The following is a 24,405-nucleotide window of genomic DNA, read 5'->3' on the forward strand; positions in this document are numbered from 1 at the left end:
GACGTCCGCCACGAACAATTGAAACGAACAATAACGAACAAAAAAAAAAAAAAGTATGGAGGAGTGAGGACCCGCACACCGTACTTCCGGCCTTACTGAAAACTCAGCTATGGAGGTGAATTCGACAAATACGGGTTACTATTATTTGTGTGTCTCTACTACTGCAATGAAAATTAAAGTTTATCGGAGACTCTTCTGTATAAATGCTGTTCTTGAAATGCCACTCTTCTGTTTACATTTTTCTGTTACATTGTAACCAGCTCAAACTGGTCCGAAGTGAATTTTGAAATGCAGCCTGTATTGTGTGTTCTGTGCTACACCCTATCAGAAAAAATTAACGCTGGCAAGACAAACTACAAAAAATGTTTAGTTTATGAATGAAAGAACGTAGAGAACAAACAGGAATATCGAACCTCTCTCACTGTTAATTTGCCTTCGAATTCCCTTTCATCTGCTGCAGAAGAACTACAACAGACGACTTGCCTTCGAATTCCCTTTCATCTGCCGGCCGGGGTGGCCAAGCGGTTAAAGGCGATACAGTCTAGAACCGCGTGACCGCTACGGTCGCAGGTTCGAATCCTGCCTCGGGCATGGATGTGTGTGATGTCCTTAGGTTAGTTAGGTTTAAGTAGTTCTAAGTTCTAGGGGACTGATGACCTTAGAAGTTAAGTCCCATAGTGCTCAGAGCCATTTGAACCAACCCTTTCATCTGCTGCAGAAGAACTACAACAGACGACCAATTTCACATAAGGCTCTTTAAATTGCGGTACCGTTTATACGCTGCCGGCCATTAAAATTGCATCACCAGGAAGGATAGCAGATACCGAATTTTAATTTACTGTACATGCACAAGGTGGTTGTAATTGAACTTCCGCTATTTGAGGTTGGACCCATGAAAAAGGAGTGATCGTAGGAAATGACACTTCGTGGAAACATTTGTAAGGACATGCGGTAGAGAAATAACGAATAATCTACTGAAAGAAACACATTTTAATTTCCGCATGAGAGGGTAACATTTTTTAATTGCTTATCATGTTTGTCCGCACCGATAGCTGAGTGGTCAGCGCGGCGGTCTGTCACTCCAAGGCGACCGGGTTCGATTCCCGGCTGGGTCGGAGATTTTCTCCTCTCAGGGATTGGGTGTTGTGTTCTCCTCATTATCATTTCATCATCTCCAGTGGAAGGCAACGGGAAACCACCACTGGAATGACTTCCCTAGCCTCTTCCCTGCCGTAAGGCAGAACACAACATTTACGTTCCAGGTGGCAAACGTTGCTCAGTGTGACGATAATGAGCTTCCACGGCAGCCTGGAAGTTTCTACGGATACCATTTCACAGTTATGGGCACTTTTCGGACGGTGGGTCACGGAATGTTAAGCTATCATGACACAGCCCGCTCACTGCTTGAAGATCAAACATTGCGTCCAGCGTTCTCAGCCGTGGCAACAGTAACTTCTTCGACAGTTAGTAGCGCAATTGGCCGTCTGCCTGTCCTAGGAGCAATTCCTAAATCGCCTGTTAATTTAAACTTCCGAATCATGTTTTCAATTCCGGTGCGGAAACAGGACCACTCCGTATTCCTTTAATGCGTCGATGCTCGAGAAGAGTAGCAGCACTATGCTGCTGTTCTGATACAACAGCTTGTTCAGGTCAACGTTGACCGGCTGCAACTGTAATGCACACTGATGCATGTGGCGATGGTAAGTTCCTATGGGACCAATCTTCTGAGGTCATGGGTCCCTAGGCTTACACACTACTTACTCTAACTTAAACTAACTTACGCTAAGGACAGCACACACACAGATGCCCGAGGGAGCACTCGAACCTTAGACTGCGCAGCTACCCCGCGCGGCTGATGCATATGCTTCAACTCTACGTCGCCATACCAGTACCGATGCCTAACTGTAAGCCATTGTGCATCGCGCCGTCTGAACATAATTCCTATGAAGATGAGCACCCATATGATAAACAGTTTCCGTCTGCATTGGCTTAAGTAGCGAAAGTTTAGTTATAACTACCCTGCACTGTAAAGCAGGAAGAATATATTAAATTCGTAGGTGTCTTGGGGCATACATGATGCGAAATTCAGTACGCAGAACTGCCACCTCTGCCGCGTCAACTATAGCTGTAACTCAGCTGGTCATCGAGTCATTCCACGCTACTTCAGCAACGTGCCAGAGCTCATCAATAGTGATGGCATGCTAGTCTCTTGGCAATTATCACTATGTACTTTCCACGGATAAGATGTCCAGAGAACATGCTACGCATGGTAACAGTGGAGGGAAATGGGAAAATACTCTCTTGCGTTAACTTATTTGAAGACAACACCACAGACACCTCGACAACTGGCTAGAGCCGTCGGTCTAAAGCCTACGTTCCAGAGGTGACTATGTACCCAGGGACACCACATAATATCTCTCCAGGATCAGGGCCCCATGACGATGACTTTCACACGTGATCTACGGGTAGCATCTTTGGGTAACCAAATGTCTTGGGTCCCCGATTAGAATCCAGCCAATGGTTAAATGTGAATAAAAATCATCAGCAATGGCTGCCGAGGACTTACGGCGTAAGAAGTCACCCTCGCTCTGCTAACGGTCTTGTCAAAGAGGGCGGAGGAACTGACGGAGGTTCAGGCCACTATCTTCCTCTTGGGGTGGGAAACTACGCCTAAAGGCGAAAGAATCAACAATCGACGGCATGGTGATGCAGAACGCTATGGAAACATTTGCTTTAAAGATACCCAATGTGTTTCCGCAGGACATGTGACCTGTAATAGAAATAGCGTCTTGGTGATCTCTTCATTGGCAAAAGATTCCTAATTAATCTCCCGTTCGGATCTCTGTGAGGGGACTGCCGAAGGAGAAGTGACAATAAGAAAATGATGGAATAGCAAATGACGGGATAACGTTCTACCAGTCGGAGCTTGGAATGCCAGACGTTTGAACATAATAGGAAAGCTAGAACATCTGCAAAAGGATATACAAATGTCCATTCTAGATATAGTGCGGGCCAGTGAAGTGAAATGGAAAGAAGACGAGGATTTCTGGTCAGATGAGTACAGGGTAATATCAACAGCAGTCAAAAACGGTATAACGCGAGTAGCTTTCGTTATGAATAGGAAGGTAGGGCAGAGAGTGAGTTGCAGTGGACAGTTCAGTGATACGGTTGTTCTCATCAGAATCGAAAGCAAACCAACATCGACAACGATAGTTCAGGCATAATGCCACCGCCGCAAGATGAAGGTAAAGAGATAGAGGAAGTATGTAAGGACATTGAACTGATAATTCAGTATGTAAAAGGTTATGAAAATCTAGTAGTCATGGGGGATTGGAATGCGGTCATAGGGGAAGGAATAGCAGAAAGGGTTATGCGAGAATATGTTCCTGCTACTAGGAATGAGAGAGGAAAAAGACTGACTGATTTCTGCAATGAATTTCAGCTAGTAATAGCGAATGCTCCATCCAAGAATCACAAGAGCAGGAGATATACTTGGAAAAGGCGGGGAGTACGGGGAGATTTGAGATAGATTGTCATGGTCAGGAAGAGATTCCGAAATCAGATATTGGGCTGTAAGGCGTACCCAGGGTTAGATATAGACTCGTATTACAATTCAGTAATGAAGAGTACACTGGAAACGAGAATCTCCCGGAAAAATCAGTGTAGAAGGAGGTGGGGTACTGAAGTACTCAGGAATGATGAAACGCGTTTGAAATTCGCTAAGGATGTGAATACTGCAAAAAGGAACACCAAAGTAAACAGTTCAGGTTGAAGACGAATCGACATCTCTAAAAAGGTCAGTCACAGATGTTGGACAGTCAAACATAGGTATAAAGAAGGTAACTCCGGAGAAACCTTGGGTAACAGAAGAAATACTTCAATTGATCGTCGAAAGAAGGAAGCAGCAAAATGTTCACGGAAAGACAGTAAATCAGCAACACAAATCCATTAGTTATGAGACGAATAGCAGGTGCAGCCAAGGCAAGGCTAGATGTCTGTAGGAAAGATGTGAGGAAACGAAAAAGAAATTCTCGTCGCGAGGACGGACTCAGCATATAGGAAAATCAAAATAACCTTCGTAAAATTAAAACCAACGATGGTAACATTAATTATGTGATACGTGAACGCAGAGGAGAGAGCGGATAGGTCGAAAAAGTACATTGAAGACGTCTATGAGGGGGAGGACTTGTCCAATGACGTGATAGAAGAAACTGGAGTCGATATGAAAGACATAGAGAATTCAGTATCAGAGTCCGAATTTAAAAGTGCTCTGCAGACTTGAGACCAAATAAGGCAGAAGGGATAGAAAACATTCTATCGGAATTTCTAAAATCGTTGGGAGAAGTGGCAACAAAAAGGCTGTTGAACCTGATATGTAGGATCTATGAGACTGGCGATATACTATCAAACTTTCGGAAAAAATATCATCCACACAATTTCCTAGATAGCAAGAGCAGATAAGTGAGAGAACTATCGTACACTCAAGCCGCTGACAAGGATAATAACAGAAGAATGGAAAAGAAACTGGATATGTGTTGGAGGACAATCAGTTTGGCTTTAGGAAGGGTAAAGGCACCACAAAGGTGTGGTGTCACCGCCAGACATCACACTTGCTAGGTGGTAGCCTTTAAATCGGCCGCGGTCCGCTAGTATACGTCGAACCCGCGTGTCGCAACTGTCAGTGATTGCAGACCGAGCGCCGCCACACGGCAGGTCTAGAGACACTTCCTAGCACTCGCCCCAGTTGTACAGCCGACTTTGCTAGCGATGCTACACTGACAATTACGCTCTCATTTGCCGAGACGATAGTTAGCATAGCCTTCAGCTACGTCATTTGCTACGACCTAGCAAGGCGCCATGACCAGTTTATATTGAGATTATATAATGTATCCACAAGAGCGCTGTTCTCCAATTATGGATTAAAGTTAAGTATTACATCAACTCCGTACTTTATTTATTAGACTCAACTCCTTTAATTGTTCCAGACCTCACGCCAGTCTGCGTGAGCTTAAACGCGTGCTATTCGGCTACAAGTCATAGTGGATTGGCTGTCGGGTCAGTCCACTACAAAAGGAAATTCTAACGTTGCAGTAAATAATAGAAGCAGGACTGAAGAATAATCAAGACACGTTCATTGGATATTTAGACCTACAATAAGCGTTCGATAATGTAAAATAATGCAAGATGTTCGAAATTCTCAGAAAAATAGAATTAAGCTATAGGGAAAGAAGGGTAATATTCAATATGTTCAACAACCAAGAGAGAACAGTAAGAATGAAAGGTCAAAACCAAAGTGTTCGGATTAAAAAGGGTTTAAGACAGGGATGATGACTTTAACCGCTACTGTTCAATCTGTACATCGAAGAAGCAATGACAGGAATAGAAGAAAGGCTCTAGGGTGGGATTAAAATTCAGGGTGAAAGGATTCCAATGATGAGATTTGCTGATGAAAGTGAAGAAGAATTCAGATGTACTGAATGGAATGAACAGCCTAATGAGTACAGAATATGGATTGAGAATAATTCGAAAAAGACGAAGTAATGACAAGTAGCATAAATGGGAACAGCGAGAAACTTAACAGTAGGTTTGGTGATCACGTAGTAGATGAAGTTAAAGAACTCTGCTACCTGGCAGCAAAATAGCTCAGACGGAAGGAGCAAGGAGAACATAAAAAGTAGATTAATACTGGTAAAAAGGACATTCCTGGCCAAGATAAGTCTTCTAGTATCAAATACATGCCTTAATGTGAGGAAGAAATTTCTAAGACTGTATGTTTGGAGCCCACCATTGTAGGGTAGTGAAACATAGGCTTTGGAAAACCGGAACAGAAGAGAATCGAAGCATTCGAAATGTGGTGCTACAGAAAAAATGTTATTTATTTATTCGTTCGGCATATACAAGGCAAATATTACAGTGTCATTACAATCCACCAGGAAATTACAACACTACACAATGCTACTTATAGTTTTGAGCCAATCTATGGCTATGTCAGGCAGGTAATGTATGTCCTTCAGTTCACCACTATATCCTACCACTTGACACACCAGTAGGTGGTCCATTGTCTGGATTTCACCACATTCACACACGGGACTCTCCGCAAGTCCCCACTTATTCATTAGATGTTTGCATTTTCCCACGCTTGTTCTAAGGCGATTTAAGGCAACCCAGAGCTTCCGAGGGAAATCAGAACCATTTATCTTCTTGCTGGGGTCATCGATAAGCTTTTGGTTCTTGTGTGTCCCTTTGCGCCATGATTCCCCCCAGGCTAGCTTTGGGTCGAAGTCCTGTAATTCCCTGCCAATCTTCCAAAATGGGGACCTAGATTTTGAGATTTTGACCTAGATGTTGAAAATTAGGTGGACTGATAATGTAAGGAATGGGGAAGTCACCGGAGAAACGGTGAGGAAAGGGATACTTGGAAAAAATTGACGAGAAGAAGAGACAGGATGGTAGGACATCTGTTAAGATATCAGGGAATAGCTTCCATGGTAATAAATGGAGCTGTAGCGCGTAAAAACTGTAGGGGTGAACAGAGATTGGAATACATCCAGCAAATAACTGAGGACGTATGGTGATATGCGGAGATGAAGAATTCAGAGCACGAGAGGAATTCGAGACGGGCTGCATCAAACCAGTCAGAAGACTAACGATTGAATAAATAAATAAATAAATAAAAATCATTACGAATGCAATCCAGCAACGTTTGTTCTCCTCAGAGTCTGCACACACGCGTATGTCCATTATGATGCAGTATGCAGTACCGAGGAGAAGACGACGTGGTGCCATTCCTGTTGTCTTTAGAACACCACTGTCAACGCAAGTATCTCTGCTGACGCGTCAGAAGAATCTGAAACACTGTCTGTGTGGATAATTGTCTTGCTTCAAACAAGTCCGTTTGACTCAAGGTGTATGGGATGCACAATCGAGAAATCAATACGGGCATGTGTATGCTCAGGGGCTCCAGTCACGTTTATCGTTGAGGTCGTCCATGGCGTTGAGGCAGGGGGGGGGGGGGGGGGGAGGGGACTTCTGACTACATTCCGTATTGGCATAACAGTCGTGGAATCCCAACAATCAACATTCAAACGAAATTTCTGAGTGAGAAACCTGGTGCGTGATCTTTCCTTATGTACAGAATATAGATGGCGTTACTTAAACCCACTTTGTGAGCTGAAAAGCTAAACATTTCCATACAAAAGCATGTAATACTTTTAACCCTTTCAGGCCCTCTGGCTAATTCTGTACATTAACTTTTACTGTGTCTTAAGTGCAACAGAAGTGTTTTTTTTTTTCAATGGAAACCTGGAGTACACGTTTGTGAACGTTCAAGCTTTTCATCATGTGCAAGTACTGCCAACTATTGGGTATCACTACAGCAAGTCAACCAAGCAGTGTGCAGCAGCTCGTGACCACCATAATACACGAGTGTCGTTGGTTCGCTATATTCCACTACATAATTGAATATTGTTATCGTTATTTTGCATGAGCCAACGGCCTTACAGCAGTGGTAACACCGGTTCCCGTCATTACAAACTATGTAGGAAAGCTAATCCAATGGTGACAGAGAGTTTTTTAAACCTCGTTAAGAGTGGCACTATGTTTATAGTGCCGATAACATAGATGAGAATATAATGCTTTCCTTAACACATTTCTCATGCACTGCGAAGGTTTATTTCCATTAAAACATTCTGAACGGGGTACTGGCAGTAAAATGCAGCTTGGGTGGCTGACTAGTGGGACAAGGATATCATGTAAGACAAAGCGGGAATTATATCAAAATGTTGGAAGTAGTCACAATCAAGCTGCAGTAGCCCATTACAAACAGTATTGTAAAGTGCTTAAACATGTTCTTAGGAAGGCAAAGAGTATGTGGTATGCAAATAGAATAGTTAATTCGCAGGATAAAATTAAAACGATATCAAGTTGTGAAGGATGTGTCTCGTCAGCAGCACAGGGTCGACGATATAAAGTCAGTTCGCAGTAAAAATATTTCTGTTACTGATAAATCAGATATAGTTACAGTATTTAGCAATCATTTTCTGAGCATTGCTGGTAAATTACATAAAAATTTAGTTTCTACAGGAAATCTTATAACTTTCTTGGCAAATGCCTTATCGAGATTGATGTCTGAAATACTCCTCTGTGATACAGACAAGAGGGAGATTGACTCAATAATTAAATCACTGAAGACTAAGGACTCCCATGGTTATGATGGAGTGTCCAGAAGAATTTTAAAGTACTGTGCTGCACATGTTAGCCCTGTTTTTAGCCATATTTGTAATTTTTCCTTTAGGAAAGGTCAATTTCCTGAGCGGTTAAAGTACTCAGTAGTAGAGCCGCTTTATAAAAAGGGAGAAAGGGATAATGTTGATAATTTTAGACCTATTTCTATCTCATCAGTGTTTGGTGAAGTTATTGAAAAGGCTGTGTATGTAAGGGTAATTGATCATTTTATATCACATAATTTGCTATCAGATGTACAGTTCGGCTTTAGAAGTAGCTTAACAACTGAAAATGCTATGTTCTCTTTTCTCTGTGAAGTATAGGATGGATTAAACAAAAGGTTTCGAAGGCTAGGCATATTTTTTGATTTGACTAAGGCGTTTCATTGTGTTGGTCACAAAATATTGCTACAGAAGTTGGACCATTACGGAATAGAGGGAGCAGCTTGCAACTGGTCCACTTCATACTTTAACAACAGACAGCAAAACGTCATTATCCATGATGTTGAGAATGGCTGTGATGTAGCATCTGAGTGGAGTACTATCAAATGGGGGAGGGGGGGGCACTTCTGTTCCTTACTTATATAAATGGTATGCCCTCTAGTACTATGGGCAATTCTAAAATTTTTCTGCCTGCTTCGTGGTAAAGGATGTTGTGTGCAACATTGGCTGTGTTTCAAATAGTGCAGTTCAAGACATAAGTACATGGCTTGTAAAAAATAAACTAACGCTAAATCACAGTAAGACTCAGTTTTTAGAGTTTCTAACACACAATTAAACAAAACTCGACGTTGTAATTTCACAGAATGGGCATATGATTAGTGAAACTGAACAGTTCAAATTTCTAGGTGTTCAGATAGACAGTAAACTGTCGTGGAAAGCCCACGTATAGGATCTTGTTCAAAGACTTAATGCTGCCATTTTTGCTATCTGAACGGTATCTGAAGTAAGTGATAGTTCGACACGAAAAGTAGTCTGCTTATTTTCATTCACTTATAACTTACGGTATTATATTTTGGGATAACTCTTCCCATTCTAAAATGATATTTTTGGCTCAGAAACGGGCAGTTCGGCCGATAAGTGGTGTAAGTTCACAAACCTCTTGTCGACCCCTTTTCACTAGTATGCGTATTTTGACATTGTTCTCTCAATATATATATATATTGTTTACTGTAGTTTCATGTTAACAATATTTCCGAGAATTAGCAGTTTTTACTCAGTTAATACTAGGCAGAAATCCAGTCTGCATTAGGATCGCACTTCCTTATTTCTTGTGCAGAAAGGTGTGCAGTATACTGCTGCATCCATTTGCAGTAAGCTACCACCACAAGAATTCAAATACCTTAGCAATAATTTCCGAGAATTAGCAGTTTTTACTCAGTTAATACTAGGCAGAAATCCAGTCTGCATTTGGATCGCACTTCCTTATTTCTTGTGCAGAAAGGTGTGCAGTATACTGCTGCATCCATTTGCAGTAAGCTACCACCACAAGAATTCAAATACCTTAGCAATAATCCCCGCGCTTTCAGATCGAAACTGAAGAGTTTCCTCATTGGTCACTCCTTCTATTCTTTTGAGGAGTTCCTTGAAAAATTAAGCTGATTCTTATGTTATATTGTTGATTGCGATTACTTAAACTTATGGCTTGACATTTTTGGGTTCATGAACATTTTATTTTATCTGTTATTACTTGTATGTTGTAATTTCATGTACTGACACATTCCATGACCTCGGGATTTGCTCCTCAGTTTGGTCCTACGGAACTGGACGTGTAAATAAATAAATAAATCACCAAAGTTAAGCGCTGTCGGACTTGGTTAGCACTAGGAAGGGTCACTGTCAGGGTCTGCCGAGTGCTGTTGGCAAGCGGGCTGCACTCAAGGCCAACTGAAGAACTATATGACAGAGGTAGCGGCGCCGGTCACGAAAACTGACAACTGCTGGGAGAGCTGTCTGCTGACCACATGCCCCTCCGTATCCACGTATCCGTATCCAGCCTGAGGGCTGACGTTGACACGGCTGCTGGTCTGTACCGTTCGGTCTTCAAGACCTGTTCGGACGGCGTTTGTTTTCTTTATTTTGCATGATCATTTTACTATTTATTACAATAGAGAATATTTCGTAATTGATTATTTTAGTCCATAAAATGAAGCCAAGCGTACAAAGTATGTTTTGAAAATAGGCAAATATTTTTGTATAAATCTTGCATCTGAAATCATTATAAAAAAACACCTAAAAGCATTACCACATAAAGAAACATTTTCTTCCCTCCAGAAAAAATTCAGGACTGAAAGGTTTAGCGCCAGTGTGACGTTTGTTGTATGCCGCCTTCATGGTGTAGCAGTTTAAAGACCAGCGGTGTATTCGTCATTCGCCGTGACAAGAATCCTAAAATCAAGCTTCTTACCTTTCAGCAGACGGAGAAAAGCAGATCTACGTTCCCAGCTATGCTGTACCCACACCTACAAAGAAATATTCGACGACAACGTCGTGCTCCATCCCGGAGAAGACGGATTACTTATTCGAGGATCTCGAGAAGTGAGTACTTCGCTATTCTATGCAGTGGCGACCATTGTTCACGAAGGTCACTTTTGTAGTTTTGGGCTAGTATAACTAATGAAGTTTTTTATATCCGACCTCAGAAAATATTCTTAGAGATTTAGTCATTCCAGTCTAATTTCGTACGATGCATGTCATTCTGATATAATCGTGTAAATAAAAGTACAGAATCGACAACTTATAGAATCACCCTACGTTCATAAGTCATTACATATTTTAACACTGTGAGGACTGTGCTGTGGCGGGAAACCGCGAAAACACAGCACGCCTTGTCTGTTAGTGTAAGATTCCTTGTGGGCAGAGGTTTTCTACACAACGCTTCTGACTGCGTCTGGCTCACAATTTGACAGTCGTAGGGAAGCAGTATGGTTGACCAGATCCATTGTGATGATACTGCCGCGTTCTGTTTGCCGTCTGGATTCTACGTGCCAATATTACGTGTGGGTTGATCATTGACAGTTTAGAGGTCAACCACAGCTAGGACGAGGTAGGCTAAGAACCGAATCTCACCAGTAGCGTTCTTTGACAGCTGTAGATGACACAGAAACCTTTCAACAGCTTTGTGAGCAAGATCGGCCACCAGCAAAAACCCAGAGACAGTACTATTATACTGCATAAGTGACAGAAGACGTCCAACTGCCGCAGCATCTGCTCTGCGTTCTGGATGGCTCATCTCCCGTGAGGCTGTGCGTCGTTGGCTTCAAGAGGTTGCTCTGTGTGCTCGGTGACGTGCCAGATGCGTATACGTCACACAAAAGCACCTCGTGACTGGTTAAGTCAGGTGTCTTGCCTATTGTAATTCGACATAGGAACCTCAGTGTAGTCCATCTATTTCTATGATGCATATTGAGTCACCGCTAAAATGGACCGATGTGTCAACACCAGTGTTCCCTTTGGGGGGGGGGGGGGGAGGCACCGTGTCAGAAGCGCACATGGCAATATATATTTCCTAGGAATACTACTACTGCTTGACGGCGAGAACAGAGACATTGTTGGACAGGAATAATCACAGAGAATGATGGAGGATATGAAACACCGTAAATATGCCAGAGAGGTATATGTATACCGAAAAATTGTATATTTCACCACTCGAGAAAGCAGGATAACAGACATAAATAACGTTCGTATTTGACGCAGGTGAGACTCCAAACACAAAGGTCGATATCGGACTCAGCAAGGAGGCGGTTTTCAGTTCTTGTACGATTCGTGGAGAGAGTGTTCGTTGAGAAACATATCTGCCAAGAGCATCCCAGGCTTGCTCTGTAGGGTTTAGTTCCTTTGAGTACGCAGGCCATTCCATATACTCAGTAACTTCACTTAACCGGGTATCCGACATCTTAGTGGTCCTGTGTGGGAGCGCATTGTCGTCCATAAATAGAAAGTCAGTACTTACTGCACCTCTAAGCAGACTGACACATTCCTGAATAGTCTCCGTGCAATACCGTTGTGCAGTAAGGGTACCTCGTACAAAGATATGCAGCAGTATTCGGTCATTGTGTGTAATGCCTCTCCCCCCCGCCCATCATAAAGCCTGCGGCATATTGATGAACTTCTCGAACATTTTATGGTTTGTAGCGGCTTCCCTCCCTTTCCACCCTAACTAGTAGCCAGAATCACTTGTTACATTGAAGCAGGATACGTCAGAGAACACCCTCTGAACCATTGTTGACAAACTGTTCTCGACGATGGCGTAGTTGAAGTGGAGTGCATTTAACAGACTTACGAGCAAACAATCCACCCTGATTTAGGAGCTGCAAAAGGGTTTTGGCAGAGACACGTGTACCGGCAGTACTTGTAACGATCAGACTAGGAGTGGGATGTCTGTCTTTATCCGCCGCTAGGACTACGTATCGCTCTCCTTGCAGTATGATGATCCATCTTATTTTCGCATATCATTTCCAGCTTCACCGGCCTTTTTTAACTGCGAGATAGTTTTGGTCATATCGACTACTGTGACCACTGTGGGCCGGCTTCGAGTCATCTAACTACTCGGCTACGATCGTAAGCACTCAAATGATGTCTTGCAGACATGTTGCCATACCACACGCAATGTCATACTAATCGGTTCCACAACAACCTTCGTCAGATACCATATTGCATGATCTGTCGAATGCATTCAGGGCGTTTGTGGACAGGTTTCACTGCAGTTGACATGGCCCGTACTCTACATTTCGGCGACGCGGGGTATCCGCGCGGTCTCAGGCGTTTTTCACGGTGCGCGCGGCTCGCCCCGTCGGAGGTTCGAGTCCTCCCTCGGGCATGGATGTGTGTGTTGTCCTTAGCCTAAAATAGTTTAATTTAGATTAAGTTGTGTGAAAGCCTAGGGACCGATGACCTCAGCAGTTTGGTCCCATAGGAACTTACCACAAATTTCCAAAAATAACAACTGTAAAACAGGCTGTAATGTAAAATATGGACAATAAACTGGTTTTTGACGCAGAGCTAGTGTGTGTGTGTGTGTATGTGTGTGTGTGCGCGCATGACTGTGGAGGCTCTGTTTGTGCGTGTGTGTGTGTGTGTGTGTGTGTGAGAGAGAGAGAGAGAGAGAGAGAGAGAGAGAAAGAAAGAGATAATGATGACGATGTTTGGTCATCAGCACGCGTACAAAGTCCCAGTCCAATTTTTACACTGTCCAATCTAGCCACTGTCATAAATAATGATGATGAAATGATGGGGACAACACAAACATCCCGTCCCCGGGCAGAGAAAATCCCCAACCCGGCCCGGAATCGAATCCGGGACCCCGAGATCCAGCGGCAGCAACGCTAGGCACTAGACCACGAGCTGCTGAAAAGAGAGAGAGGGGGGGAGGGGAGGAAGGATTTTTGGAGGGGCGGGGAGGTTTTGGAACTATAGTATTTCTGTAAAGTAAATCGCATACAAGACGCTAGTGTGACCGGTTCTAGAGTATTATTCGAGTGTTTGGAGTTCCTATCAAGTAATTATGACAACAGAAATCTACGCATTCAGAGACATACCGTCTGGTTAGCAATAGGTCGTTGCAGCCTGTACAAGAGTGTAACGGAAACACTTAGGGAACTTAATGAGAATCCATGGGAAAAAGACGACGTAGTTCCCACGAAATTTGGTTAGCTATATTTAGAGAACGTGAATTCGAAAAAGACTGTGCGTCCTAGTTCTGCCACCAATTTACATCTCGTGCAGGTATTGTAACAATAAGATAAGAGAGACTAGGGCGGGTAGAGAGACATACAGTCATTTTACCTTCGCTCAGTACGTGAATGGAATAGGAAACATGATTAATGATATTGGTGCGGCGTACCCTCCGCCTGGCACTGCATAGTGGCTTGTGGAGTCTGCGTGTAGATGTGGAAGAGTGTGTACATGCATATGTGTATTTACATGTGTGTATGTAGGCCGTCTGCATGAGGAGTGTTACATGTAGGCTCATAACGACCAAGTATCCACTTGAAACTCCCAGAGAGATTAAAACTGTGCGACGGGCTGGGACTCGATGCTGGACAAATGCTCTACCAACGGAGCTATGCAAGATGACTTACGACCCTCCCTCTCCGTTATACTTCCGCCGGTACCTCATCTTCAACAACCCAGCTTAGAGTTGGCGGTTCGGCACAAAGTCTTAACCTTACAGGAAGTTCCAGATTAGCTCACACTCAGCCGCAGAGTTCTGGAGGCAACCACGTGGTTGTGAGACCCGCACTGCTGCCAGTGCAGTTGTCCCCCTCGTCGAGACACTGCCGCACGCACGGATCTGCCCGCAGGTCGTGGTGGCTGTCGCTGCTGCGCCGCTGCCACCAGCCCGAGGCGCCGCCGTCGTGGCAGCCCGGCTTCTGGCCGCGCCTCTGCCCGCCGCCGCTGTGCCCCTCCTACCGGTGGGTGGCGCGGCTCCTCGCACTCGCCATCATCCTGCTGCTCTGCTGGGCCGTCGCCTTCACCGTCATAGGCCGCGACGCCGCTCCAGGTAACCCGCTACTCGATTAGGCGTAAACTGTGTGCCGCTACAGAGTGTTGTTGTAGCAAGGTGCTCTTGCACACAAGCTAAGCTTAACTACAGGACCTATTGGATTTTCTTCATACAGCGGTCGAAGTTCATTGACCGGACGTCAGTTTCTTAAACCAGTACCACACGGTTCTCACAAAAAAAAAAAAAAAAATCGCAAAAATTTATTTTCAAGATTAGAATATTTCTAAGAGCTGTTAGGGTATGTATGAAATACTTGTAAGTTACACTACTGGCAATTAAAATTGCTACACCACGAAGATGACGGGCTACAGACGCGAAATTTAACCGTCAGGAAGAAGATCCTGTGATATGCAAATGATTAGCTTTTCAGAGCATTCACACAAGGTTGGCGCCGGTGGCGTCACCTACAACGTACTCACATGAGGAAAGTTTCCAACCGATTTCTCATACACAAACAGCAGTTGACCGGCGTTGCCTGGTGAAACGTTGTTGTGATGCCTCGTGTAAGGAGGGGCAATGCGTACCATCACGTTTCCGACTTTGATAGAGGTCGGATTGTAGCCTATCGCGATTGCGGTTTATCGTATCGCGACATTGCTGCTCGCGTTGGTCGAGATCCAATGACTGTTACCAGAATATGGAATCGGTGGGTTCAGGAGGGTAATACGGAACGCCGTGCTGGATCCCAACGGCCTCGTATCACTAGCAGTCGAGATGACAGGCATCTTATCCGCATGGCTGTAACGGATCGTGCAGCCACGACTCGATCCCTGAGTCAACAGGTGGGGACGTTTGCAAGGCAACAACCATCTGAACGAACAGTTCGACGACGTTTGCAGGCGCAAGGCCTATCAGCTCGGAGACCGTGGCTGCGGTTAACCTTGACGCTGCATCACAGACAGGAGCGCCTACATGGTGTACTCAACGGCAAACCTGGGTGCACGAGTGGCAAAACGTCATTTTTTCGGGTGAATCCAGGTTCTGTTTACAGCATCATGATGGTCGCATCCGTGTTAGGCGACATCGCGGTGAACGCACATTGGAAGCGTGTATCCGTCATCGACATACTCGCGTATCACACGGCGTGATGCTATGGCGTATCATTGGTTACACGTGTCGGTCGCCTCTTGTTCGCATTGACGGCACTTTGAACAGTGGACGTTACATTTCAGATGTTTACGACCCTTCATTCGATCCCTGCGAAACCCTACATTTCAGCAGGATAATGCACGACCGCCTGTTGCAGGTCCTGTACGGGCCTTTCTGGAAACAGAAATTGTTCGACTGCTGCCCTGGCCAGCACATTCTCCAGATCTCTCAACAACTGAAAACGTCTGGTCAATGGTGGCAAAGCAACTGGCTTGTTACAAAACGCCGGTCACTACTCTTGATGAACTGTGGTATGATGTTGAAGCTGAATGGGCAGCTGTACCTGTACACGCCATCCAATCTCTGTTTGACTCAATGCCCAGGCGTATCAAGGCCGTTATTACGGCCAGAGGTGGTTGCTGTGAGTACTTATTTCTCAGGATCTATGCACCCAAACTGCGTGAAAATGTAATCACATGTCAGTTCTAGTATAATATATTTGTCCAATGAATACCCGTTTATCATCTGCATTTTTTCTTTGTGAGCAATTTTAATGACCAGTAGTGTATTAATATACTTGTTGGAAAAATAACATAAAACAGTTCTCCATCAGCACTTCCCCCTACGAGTTAGCCGTGGTAAAACCGTAAACGTAAATTCCATATACAGACCGTGGCGGTCCCAGAGGTACCAACCGATAGTCGTTTCATTCTCCACCAATGGCGTCACTGGATATGGTACGGAGGGGCGTGCGGTCCATATACTCCCCTGCAGACTGTTCTGTTTTCGTGATCTGCAGTTGCTACCACTCGGGCAAGTAGCTCCCCAACCGGCATCACGAGGCCGAGTGTACCCCTATACCGTCCTCCCTCCGAGGAAATATCTGTGGCAGCACCGGGAATTGAACCTGCATCCTCACCATGAAAGTCAGCCGCGCTGACTACTCAGCTATGGAGACAGACGTTTATGAACAAACAGGAATGTCAATTAACGATTATTTAATCACAATTTTAATACAAATAACATCTTTTTATTTTTTATTTCGTATCACATGGAAATAAATTAAAATTTGATGCATGTGAAATTCCTTATTGTTACGTGAAAAAATTGCATACATCAATAATACTAAAAAGTATTTTACTTTGCATTTGACATTTGTTTAAGTTATTTGGAACTGTCATTTTCTGTCATGAATAATTAAAATATAAAACATTTTATGTTTATTAAAAATTATGATTCAAAATTTGTTAGTTAACACTCAGATTTGTTAATAAAAATGAAATTTATAAATAAATTTTTAAAACATCGCTTTAGTGAGAATCGAACCAATGACTTCGCAGATGAGTTACACATTCAGCTACTAAGGAGTCTTTTTGAAACGTTGCAAGAATTTATTACTTGACTGCGCTCGGCAATCTTATTTTTAAATACAATTTTTTCTAGTTAGAACTGTGTCGTACTGTATTAAAGAAATGTCCGCTGTTCGTCAGATTCTACAGGCATAAAAAAAATATAAAAGGACACTCCGATTTTGAAACGCGTCCCTGTTGGTTTTTGAACATTTTTCAATACATTCTCGGTTGATTTGTGAAGTAATCATAAGTTGATTTTTAAATGCGTGGATAGTGTACGTGATGTCTCTGCCACGGGGTCTCCCGTCGCATCTAGAAATACGAAACTTCCCCACAGACAATAGGGGACTGGGCTATACAAACTGAGCCGAATAAACCCGAACGGCGAATCCCAATCGTTGTTTGTGTATGTGGTTAATTGGGTGTGAGAATGATAAGCGTTTTCATAATTACTAGCGAAATCTATAGATTCAGACTGCTAGAGTGGAATTAAAGGACTAACAGAAATAACAGGTAAGAAGGATCGCATATTATCTTTTCGGTGTATCCAAGAAAATCAAATTTTGACAGAAATTTTTTGCCAGATCGCTACACTACTAAGCTGTATAGCTGCCGTTTAACAGCCGCTTAAGTTCTATTCTTGGAATGGCGCGGAAAGCGCGTTGTTCGAAAATGTAATAACGCCTAACAGGAGAATAACTGAACCGGTGATTCTGGAAGGGTTAGTGAAGTTAACAGGATAATAACTTCTGACAATGGCAGGAATAGCAACAGATTAGTGACTACAAGATTGTTTGTTAGAACGAGAAAGGGGAAAAAGGGAACATCACACAAATTATATGGAAGAATATAACAATTCCAAATTTATCTAAAAATTTCGTACCACTACTATTTTTCGATCTCATACTTGAGAAACTGGAGCATATGAATGAAATGTGAGACTATTTCCTAACAAAACTTTTTGCTTGTAGTAGGCCTAATAAGCGTCTGATATTGGCACATTATATATTTTCGTGTTATTTATGTAAACGAGGTAGACAAAAATGACCATTTCTGCCAAAGCAGTGCCGCTTATTTGGCTTGTTTTGATACTGCTGCAATATTAGAAAGACCTATCTCGTTTTATCTAGCAGACAGTGACAAAACAGACGCAATCAAATCGAGAAAACACAGCAGTCTTGTGTAACATTCGTATTAACAGCTTTTTCGGTATCAGACAACGACATTTTGACTTTTCATGTAGGAAAACGTTTGACGAACTTTAATTAGGTAATAGATTCTTTCGCAGAAAGGAAAGCACGCCCCGTAAAGCTATAGCAAGATTAGAGAGAGAAAAATAGTGGGACCTAAGGATTGAAGAAATGTGTACCGTACTGCCTTGCTTGTCTCTTGTCTTTACTGGTTTTGTGTTTCCTATATTTAATTTTATGTCACACAAAAGGGAAAGTTATTAGCTAATAAGCAGTAAAGACTGCAAATTTTCTGAAGAATTCTTATTCTCCCGGTCACTAATAATCCCACCCAATATTAATTATGAGTTGTTCTTTTTAGGGGTGGGGTGGGGGGGGGGGGAGGGTAGGATGTCAAACCGGTCGACTGGGAGTAGGAGAGACATGACAGGACATTTTAATTTCCACTGTCCTGAATATAGGTCTGATAGCTTCCATTACATAATGTAATCGTTTGAATTCCCACCGCGAAGTATAGAAGAATGCTGTGTTAAGGTATGTGGCACTGCACTTTGGTACACTTAAACCAAATAACATGTCTTACATTTCCTCGACCACATATGTTTTATGTATCAAAATCTTAAAAAAAGATGTGTGCTACAAAACGAACAAGTTTTTGAAAAATCGACCTTTTTTTTAACATTTTGACGTCCTATCACAAACACTCGACCGGGAGAGGGGGTGCCACTATCAAGGTTTTGTCTCAGTTTGGAAATATCGCAGATCCAGGGCTGAGTCTCCTCGTTAGACTTATAGCCGGAAGCTCACGTTCTTTACTGGGTAAGATTTGTGAGAATATCGGTTACTTTCTCTTAAGTTCCGGTCTAAAAGGTATAATAAAGAGTAAAAATACACCGTAGTCTAATTTAAATTAGTTAGTGCCTGACGCTGAAGGTCCACAGTTGCGACATTGTCACATGTCTGGAGACAGCAGCCACAGCGCTCTGCTGTCCGTGGCGATAGGAAATTTCTTCATAACCTCAGTCTCCTACATCAAACACGTATTAAGTCTGAAATTCACGTACTGTGCAGATTAATATAGTGTCTCTTAGGATGTGAAAAATCTGTTCTTAATTTTAATTACGGGTGAAGCTACTCTGTTGCCCAAAGCCCGATTGTAAGTTTTATTGGATTTGGCAGCTAGGATACTGCGCTGCGTTACACCAATGGGAGCCTGTCACCGTCGCTTCCTACTATATTGCCATTCGGCTGTGCAAAGAAGTGTGCCTGGCAGTCCTCAAGTAAGAAACACTTTCTGAGCCCGAAAAATTCATCTGTTCTGCCTGTCACCGTCGCTTCCTACTATATTGCCATTCGGCTGTGCAAAGAAGTGTGCCTGGCAGTCCTCAAGTAAGAAACACTTTCTGAGCCCGAAAAATTCATCTGTTCTGCCTGTCACCGTCGCTTCCTACTATATTGCCATTCGGCTGTGCAAAGAAGTGTGCCTGGCAGTCCTCAAGTAAGAAACACTTTCTGAGCCCGAAAAATTCATCTGTTCTGCCTGTCACCGTCGCTTCCTACTATATTGCCATTCGGCTGTGCAAAGAAGTGTGCCTGGCAGTCCTCAAGTAAGAAACACTTTCTGAGCCCGAAAAATTCATCTGTTCTGCCTGTCACCGTCGCTTCCTACTATATTGCCATTCGGCTGTGCAAAGAAGTGTGCCTGGCAGTCCTCAAGTAAGAAACACTTTCTGAGCCCGAAAAATTCATCTGTTCTGCCTGTCACCGTCGCTTCCTACTATATTGCCATTCGGCTGTGCAAAGAAGTGTGCCTGGCAGTCCTCAAGTAAGAAACACTTTCTGAGCCCGAAAAATTCATCTGTTCTGCCTGTCACCGTCGCTTCCTACTATATTGCCATTCGGCTGTGCAAAGAAGTGTGCCTGGCAGTCCTCAAGTAAGAAACACTTTCTGAGCCCGAAAAATTCATCTGTTCTGCCTGTCACCGTCGCTTCCTACTATATTGCCATTCGGCTGTGCAAAGAAGTGTGCCTGGCAGTCCTCAAGTAAGAAACACTTTCTGAGCCCGAAAAATTCATCTGTTCTGCCTGTCACCGTCGCTTCCTACTATATTGCCATTCGGCTGTGCAAAGAAGTGTGCCTGGCAGTCCTCAAGTAAGAAACACTTTCTGAGCCCGAAAAATTCATCTGTTCTTGAAACAGATGAATTTTTCGGGCTCAGAAAGTGTTTCTTACTTGAGGACTGCCAGGCACACTTCTTTGCACAGCCGAATGGCAATATAGTAGGAAGCGACGGTGACAGGCTCCCACTGGTGTAACGCAGCGCAGTATCCTAGCTGCCAAATCCAATAAAACTTACAAGCGGGCTTTGGGCAACAGAGTATAGGTTTTTGACTGCATCTGCTTCAGCTTTCCGTTGTTGCGGATCGCGGGAATGGTAATTACGACTCAGTTTTAGCTCTAGTTTTCGATTATTTTATCATTATTTTGTATTGATCACGGGTTAGGCAACACTGCCTGTACCAACACCTATCCTTTTTCTGGCCAAAACTTTAGCTGTACAGACTGTGAGTTGCCTTCCACCTCCGCGCACTAAAATATTTCAAAAAATCTTTATCGGAATGAAGTCTGTAAGTGTCTCAGATTGATGTTGGAAGCGGCGAAAAAGTGGAGGAGGAATTTTAGAAAACGTAAATTGCATATCGCGATTTGATAACCACTCTATGATGTATGTGGTAAAAAAAATCTTGGAGTTATTCTGCGAATGACTGCAGATTCAGATTATACGATAAGCAAAGCTGAACAGTGTAAATTAGTAAGAAATCACGCCAAAGGCGAAACGGAGCCACATCGAAGTTGTTGTCACTCCCTCACGAGAAAAGCTGAAAAGTAGAACTTGTAACACAATAAAGATTCACATAAATATGTGATCTGTTGGACGAATAAATATACAACACGTTGTTAAGTCAAAATCGGTTCCTTATATTAGAAATCATTAATAACTACATCTCACGATGCTTGCATTCTGACGTCTGGAATAAGAAAGACAAAAGTGAACAGCCAGGTTTCTCCTAGCTGCTCTCTAAAAGGAATTTGAGAGTCGTCCCTTCTTTTATTACTGAAACATTTATACAAGAAATCTCTGACTCATTATCGATACATGAAATTTTTGTACACATATAAAAAAATAATTCCTGGGAAGGAGGTCTTATAAGACACTCGACTGACACTTCATCCTGGCATTTGTTATTCTGCAGCTACTCTTGAGTTTGATATGACAGCCTCGTTTGTATAGCCTGTTTTTAATACTCTCATTTATAGTGTGTTCTTGCCTTGTGCAGCTGTTAAATGATCACAGGAACAGTATTTTTAGATGCTGTAATTTTATTTCATCTCTTCTTTCAGTCCAATACTCCTCCCATGCATATGGCAGCATTACAACTTCCAATTCTGCATACCGTTTTAACCTTGTATCTTTACCTGACCTTTGTTTTACGTATGTACTTTTAGGCTGCGTCATCATCATCATCATCATCATCATCATCATCATAATCATCATTATTGTCTTGATCATCATTATCATCAACAGCAACAAACTGTCATCCACAGCTGGACAAAGGCCTCCTCTAGACTATTCCAGGCTATTGTAATACTGCTGTAGTCCGTTCACATACAAGGTGTTTCAAAAAGAATGACCTGAGTTTAAAATTCCATATTTATTGATAAGAACATACTACAAATATGCGATGCATTGAAAAACACTCATAAAACCCTAAAGCTTTAGCTGTGCTCTTACAAATGCTCTATGTGTTCACCAACAGCAGCATGAAGAACATCTAGGCGATAGCTACATTAGTCACAAATGTCATGTAATGTATCTACTTTTACGGAAGTTATTCTGTCCTGTGCGCCCTGTGGTCCTAGAAAGCATTCAGATAGAGTGTTATTGAGAAACTGACGTACGTTGAATTTTTCATTTGTGTGGCCATATTGTAACTGCCTTTCTATTCCTGCGGGAGGGTATTTTCGTTCTGTCGTTGCAACTACAAGAAAATGCATGTATTTCTTTCTTTTCACCAGACGCGTTTCGCTTTATTGAGGTAAAGGATCATCAGTGCTCTATAATTAAAGATACTTATAATTTGATTCTTTTTTTAAGATGGAAAAACAGTTCGTTAACAATAAGTTGTTTCTTACTTACGATGATTTCCGCTTGGTTTGTCGCGTGCCAGTGTGATGGAGCTCCATCCTGTTAGTAAATGAAGTCATCAGAGTTCTTCTGAAGTTATGGAAAAAGCGAATTCTACGGCATTTGAAGATAGTTCATTCCAGTCACTGTGTTTTCCTCAAAAGAGAAGGGACCATACACATTTTTACTAGAAGTAGCACAAAAAAATTCGCTTTAGGTCACTTTCTTTCGTGCTCAGTGATGTAGTGAGGGTTCTTGAGTCCCCATATGAGCACTAACTCAGTCTTTGCAAACTTCAGCACACAAAACGCCTTCTGTTGAACGGAAGCCATCTTACTTGTGACTAACTGCAAATTGAAAAGACACGAATTGACTGACATCTAAAGGCGATTTTTCAGGACTCCAGGCGACACTCATTCAATCACACATTTCCTTGCCGGCACTTCCCTTGTTTTGTAATTATTACCGTCGAATATCAGGTATTTGTTTTTGAAACACTCTGTATTAACAATTGAAAGGAAAACAGCTCTCGGTCACTATTTTTAACAAATTAACCTGGTTTCAACATTGCTGGGATTGTCTTCCTCAGAATTTAAAACAAAGAATGATCTATATTCTATAACGTGGTCGCAGAATAATGACTAAAAACGTATGATAGGGTATAAGTTGCAAATGAGTCCGTTTTGCAACCTGCACCACGCAAGTAACGAGCAGCCCTTAGTGGCTCGCCATCACAGTTTTCTTTATCTTAAATGTCTTTGTGACTAATGGCCTTTTGGCATATTTATTATTTTATAAGTGACATATAAGTACTGTCAGTCTTTTACGATGATTCCGTACTTATACCCTGTCATACGTTTTTAGTCATTATTCAGCGACCATGTTATAGAATATAGACCATTCTTTGTTTTAAATTCTGAGGAAGTCACTCCTAGCAGTGTTGAAACCAGGTTAATTTTTTAAAAATAGTGACCGAGAGCTGTTTTTCTTTCAATTGTAACTATTCACGGTCTCCGAACGTGCATCCATGTACAAAATTTTACTCTGTGTTAATCAAGTATTTGTGTGTCATCAGTGTTCCTCATTAAATTGACCAACTTTTGCCAGTAGCGACATTGTTACCAAAACCACTAGACGTACTAATACACTCCTGGAAATTGAAATAAGAACACCGTGAATTCATTGTCCCAGGAAGGGGAAACTTTATTGACACATTCCTGGGGTCAGATACATCACATGATCACACTGACAGAACCACAGGCACATAGACACAGGCAACAGAGCATGCACAATGTCGGCACTAGTACAGTGTATATCCACCTTTCGCAGCAATGCAGGCTGCTATTCTCCCATGGAGACGATCGTAGAGATGCTGGATGTAGTCCTGTGGAACGGCTTGCCATGCCATTTCCACCTGGCGCCTCAGTTGGACCAGCGTTCGTGCTGGACGTGCAGACCGCGTGAGACGACGCTTCATCCAGTCCCAAACATGCTCAATGGGGGACAGATCCGGAGATCTTGCTGGCCAGGGTAGTTGACTTACACCTTCTAGAGCACGTTGGGTGGCACGGGATACATGCGGACGTGCATTGTCCTGTTGGAACAGCAAGTTCCCTTGCCGGTCTAGGAATGGTAGAGCGATGGGTTCGATGACGGTTTGGATGTACCGTGCACCATTCAGTGTCCCCTCGACGATCACCAGTGGTGTACGGCCAGTGTAGGAGATCGCTCCCCACACCATGATGCCGGGTGTTGGCCCTGTGTGCCTCGGTCGTATGCAGTCCTGATTGTGGCGCTCACCTGCACGGCGCCAAACACGCATACGACCATCATTGGCACCAAGGCAGAAGCGACTCTCAT

The 24,405-nt window shown here is 43.0% G+C and overlaps 1 protein-coding gene across 1 annotated transcript in view; it reads left to right on the forward strand.

The window, feature by feature from the left end:
• LOC126160018 (sodium/hydrogen exchanger 9B2-like) overlaps positions 1-24,405 on the forward strand; it is a 193,157-nt gene that overhangs the window by 66,193 nt on the left and 102,559 nt on the right. The window contains exon 5 of the mRNA XM_049916828.1: positions 14,427-14,724. Coding sequence (XP_049772785.1) covers positions 14,427-14,724 — 298 coding nt within the window. The remainder of the gene's footprint in view (positions 1-14,426; positions 14,725-24,405) is intronic.

This window comes from Schistocerca cancellata, chromosome 2, assembly GCF_023864275.1.
Source record: "Schistocerca cancellata isolate TAMUIC-IGC-003103 chromosome 2, iqSchCanc2.1, whole genome shotgun sequence".
Classification (NCBI taxonomy): Eukaryota; Metazoa; Arthropoda; class Insecta; order Orthoptera; family Acrididae; genus Schistocerca; species Schistocerca cancellata.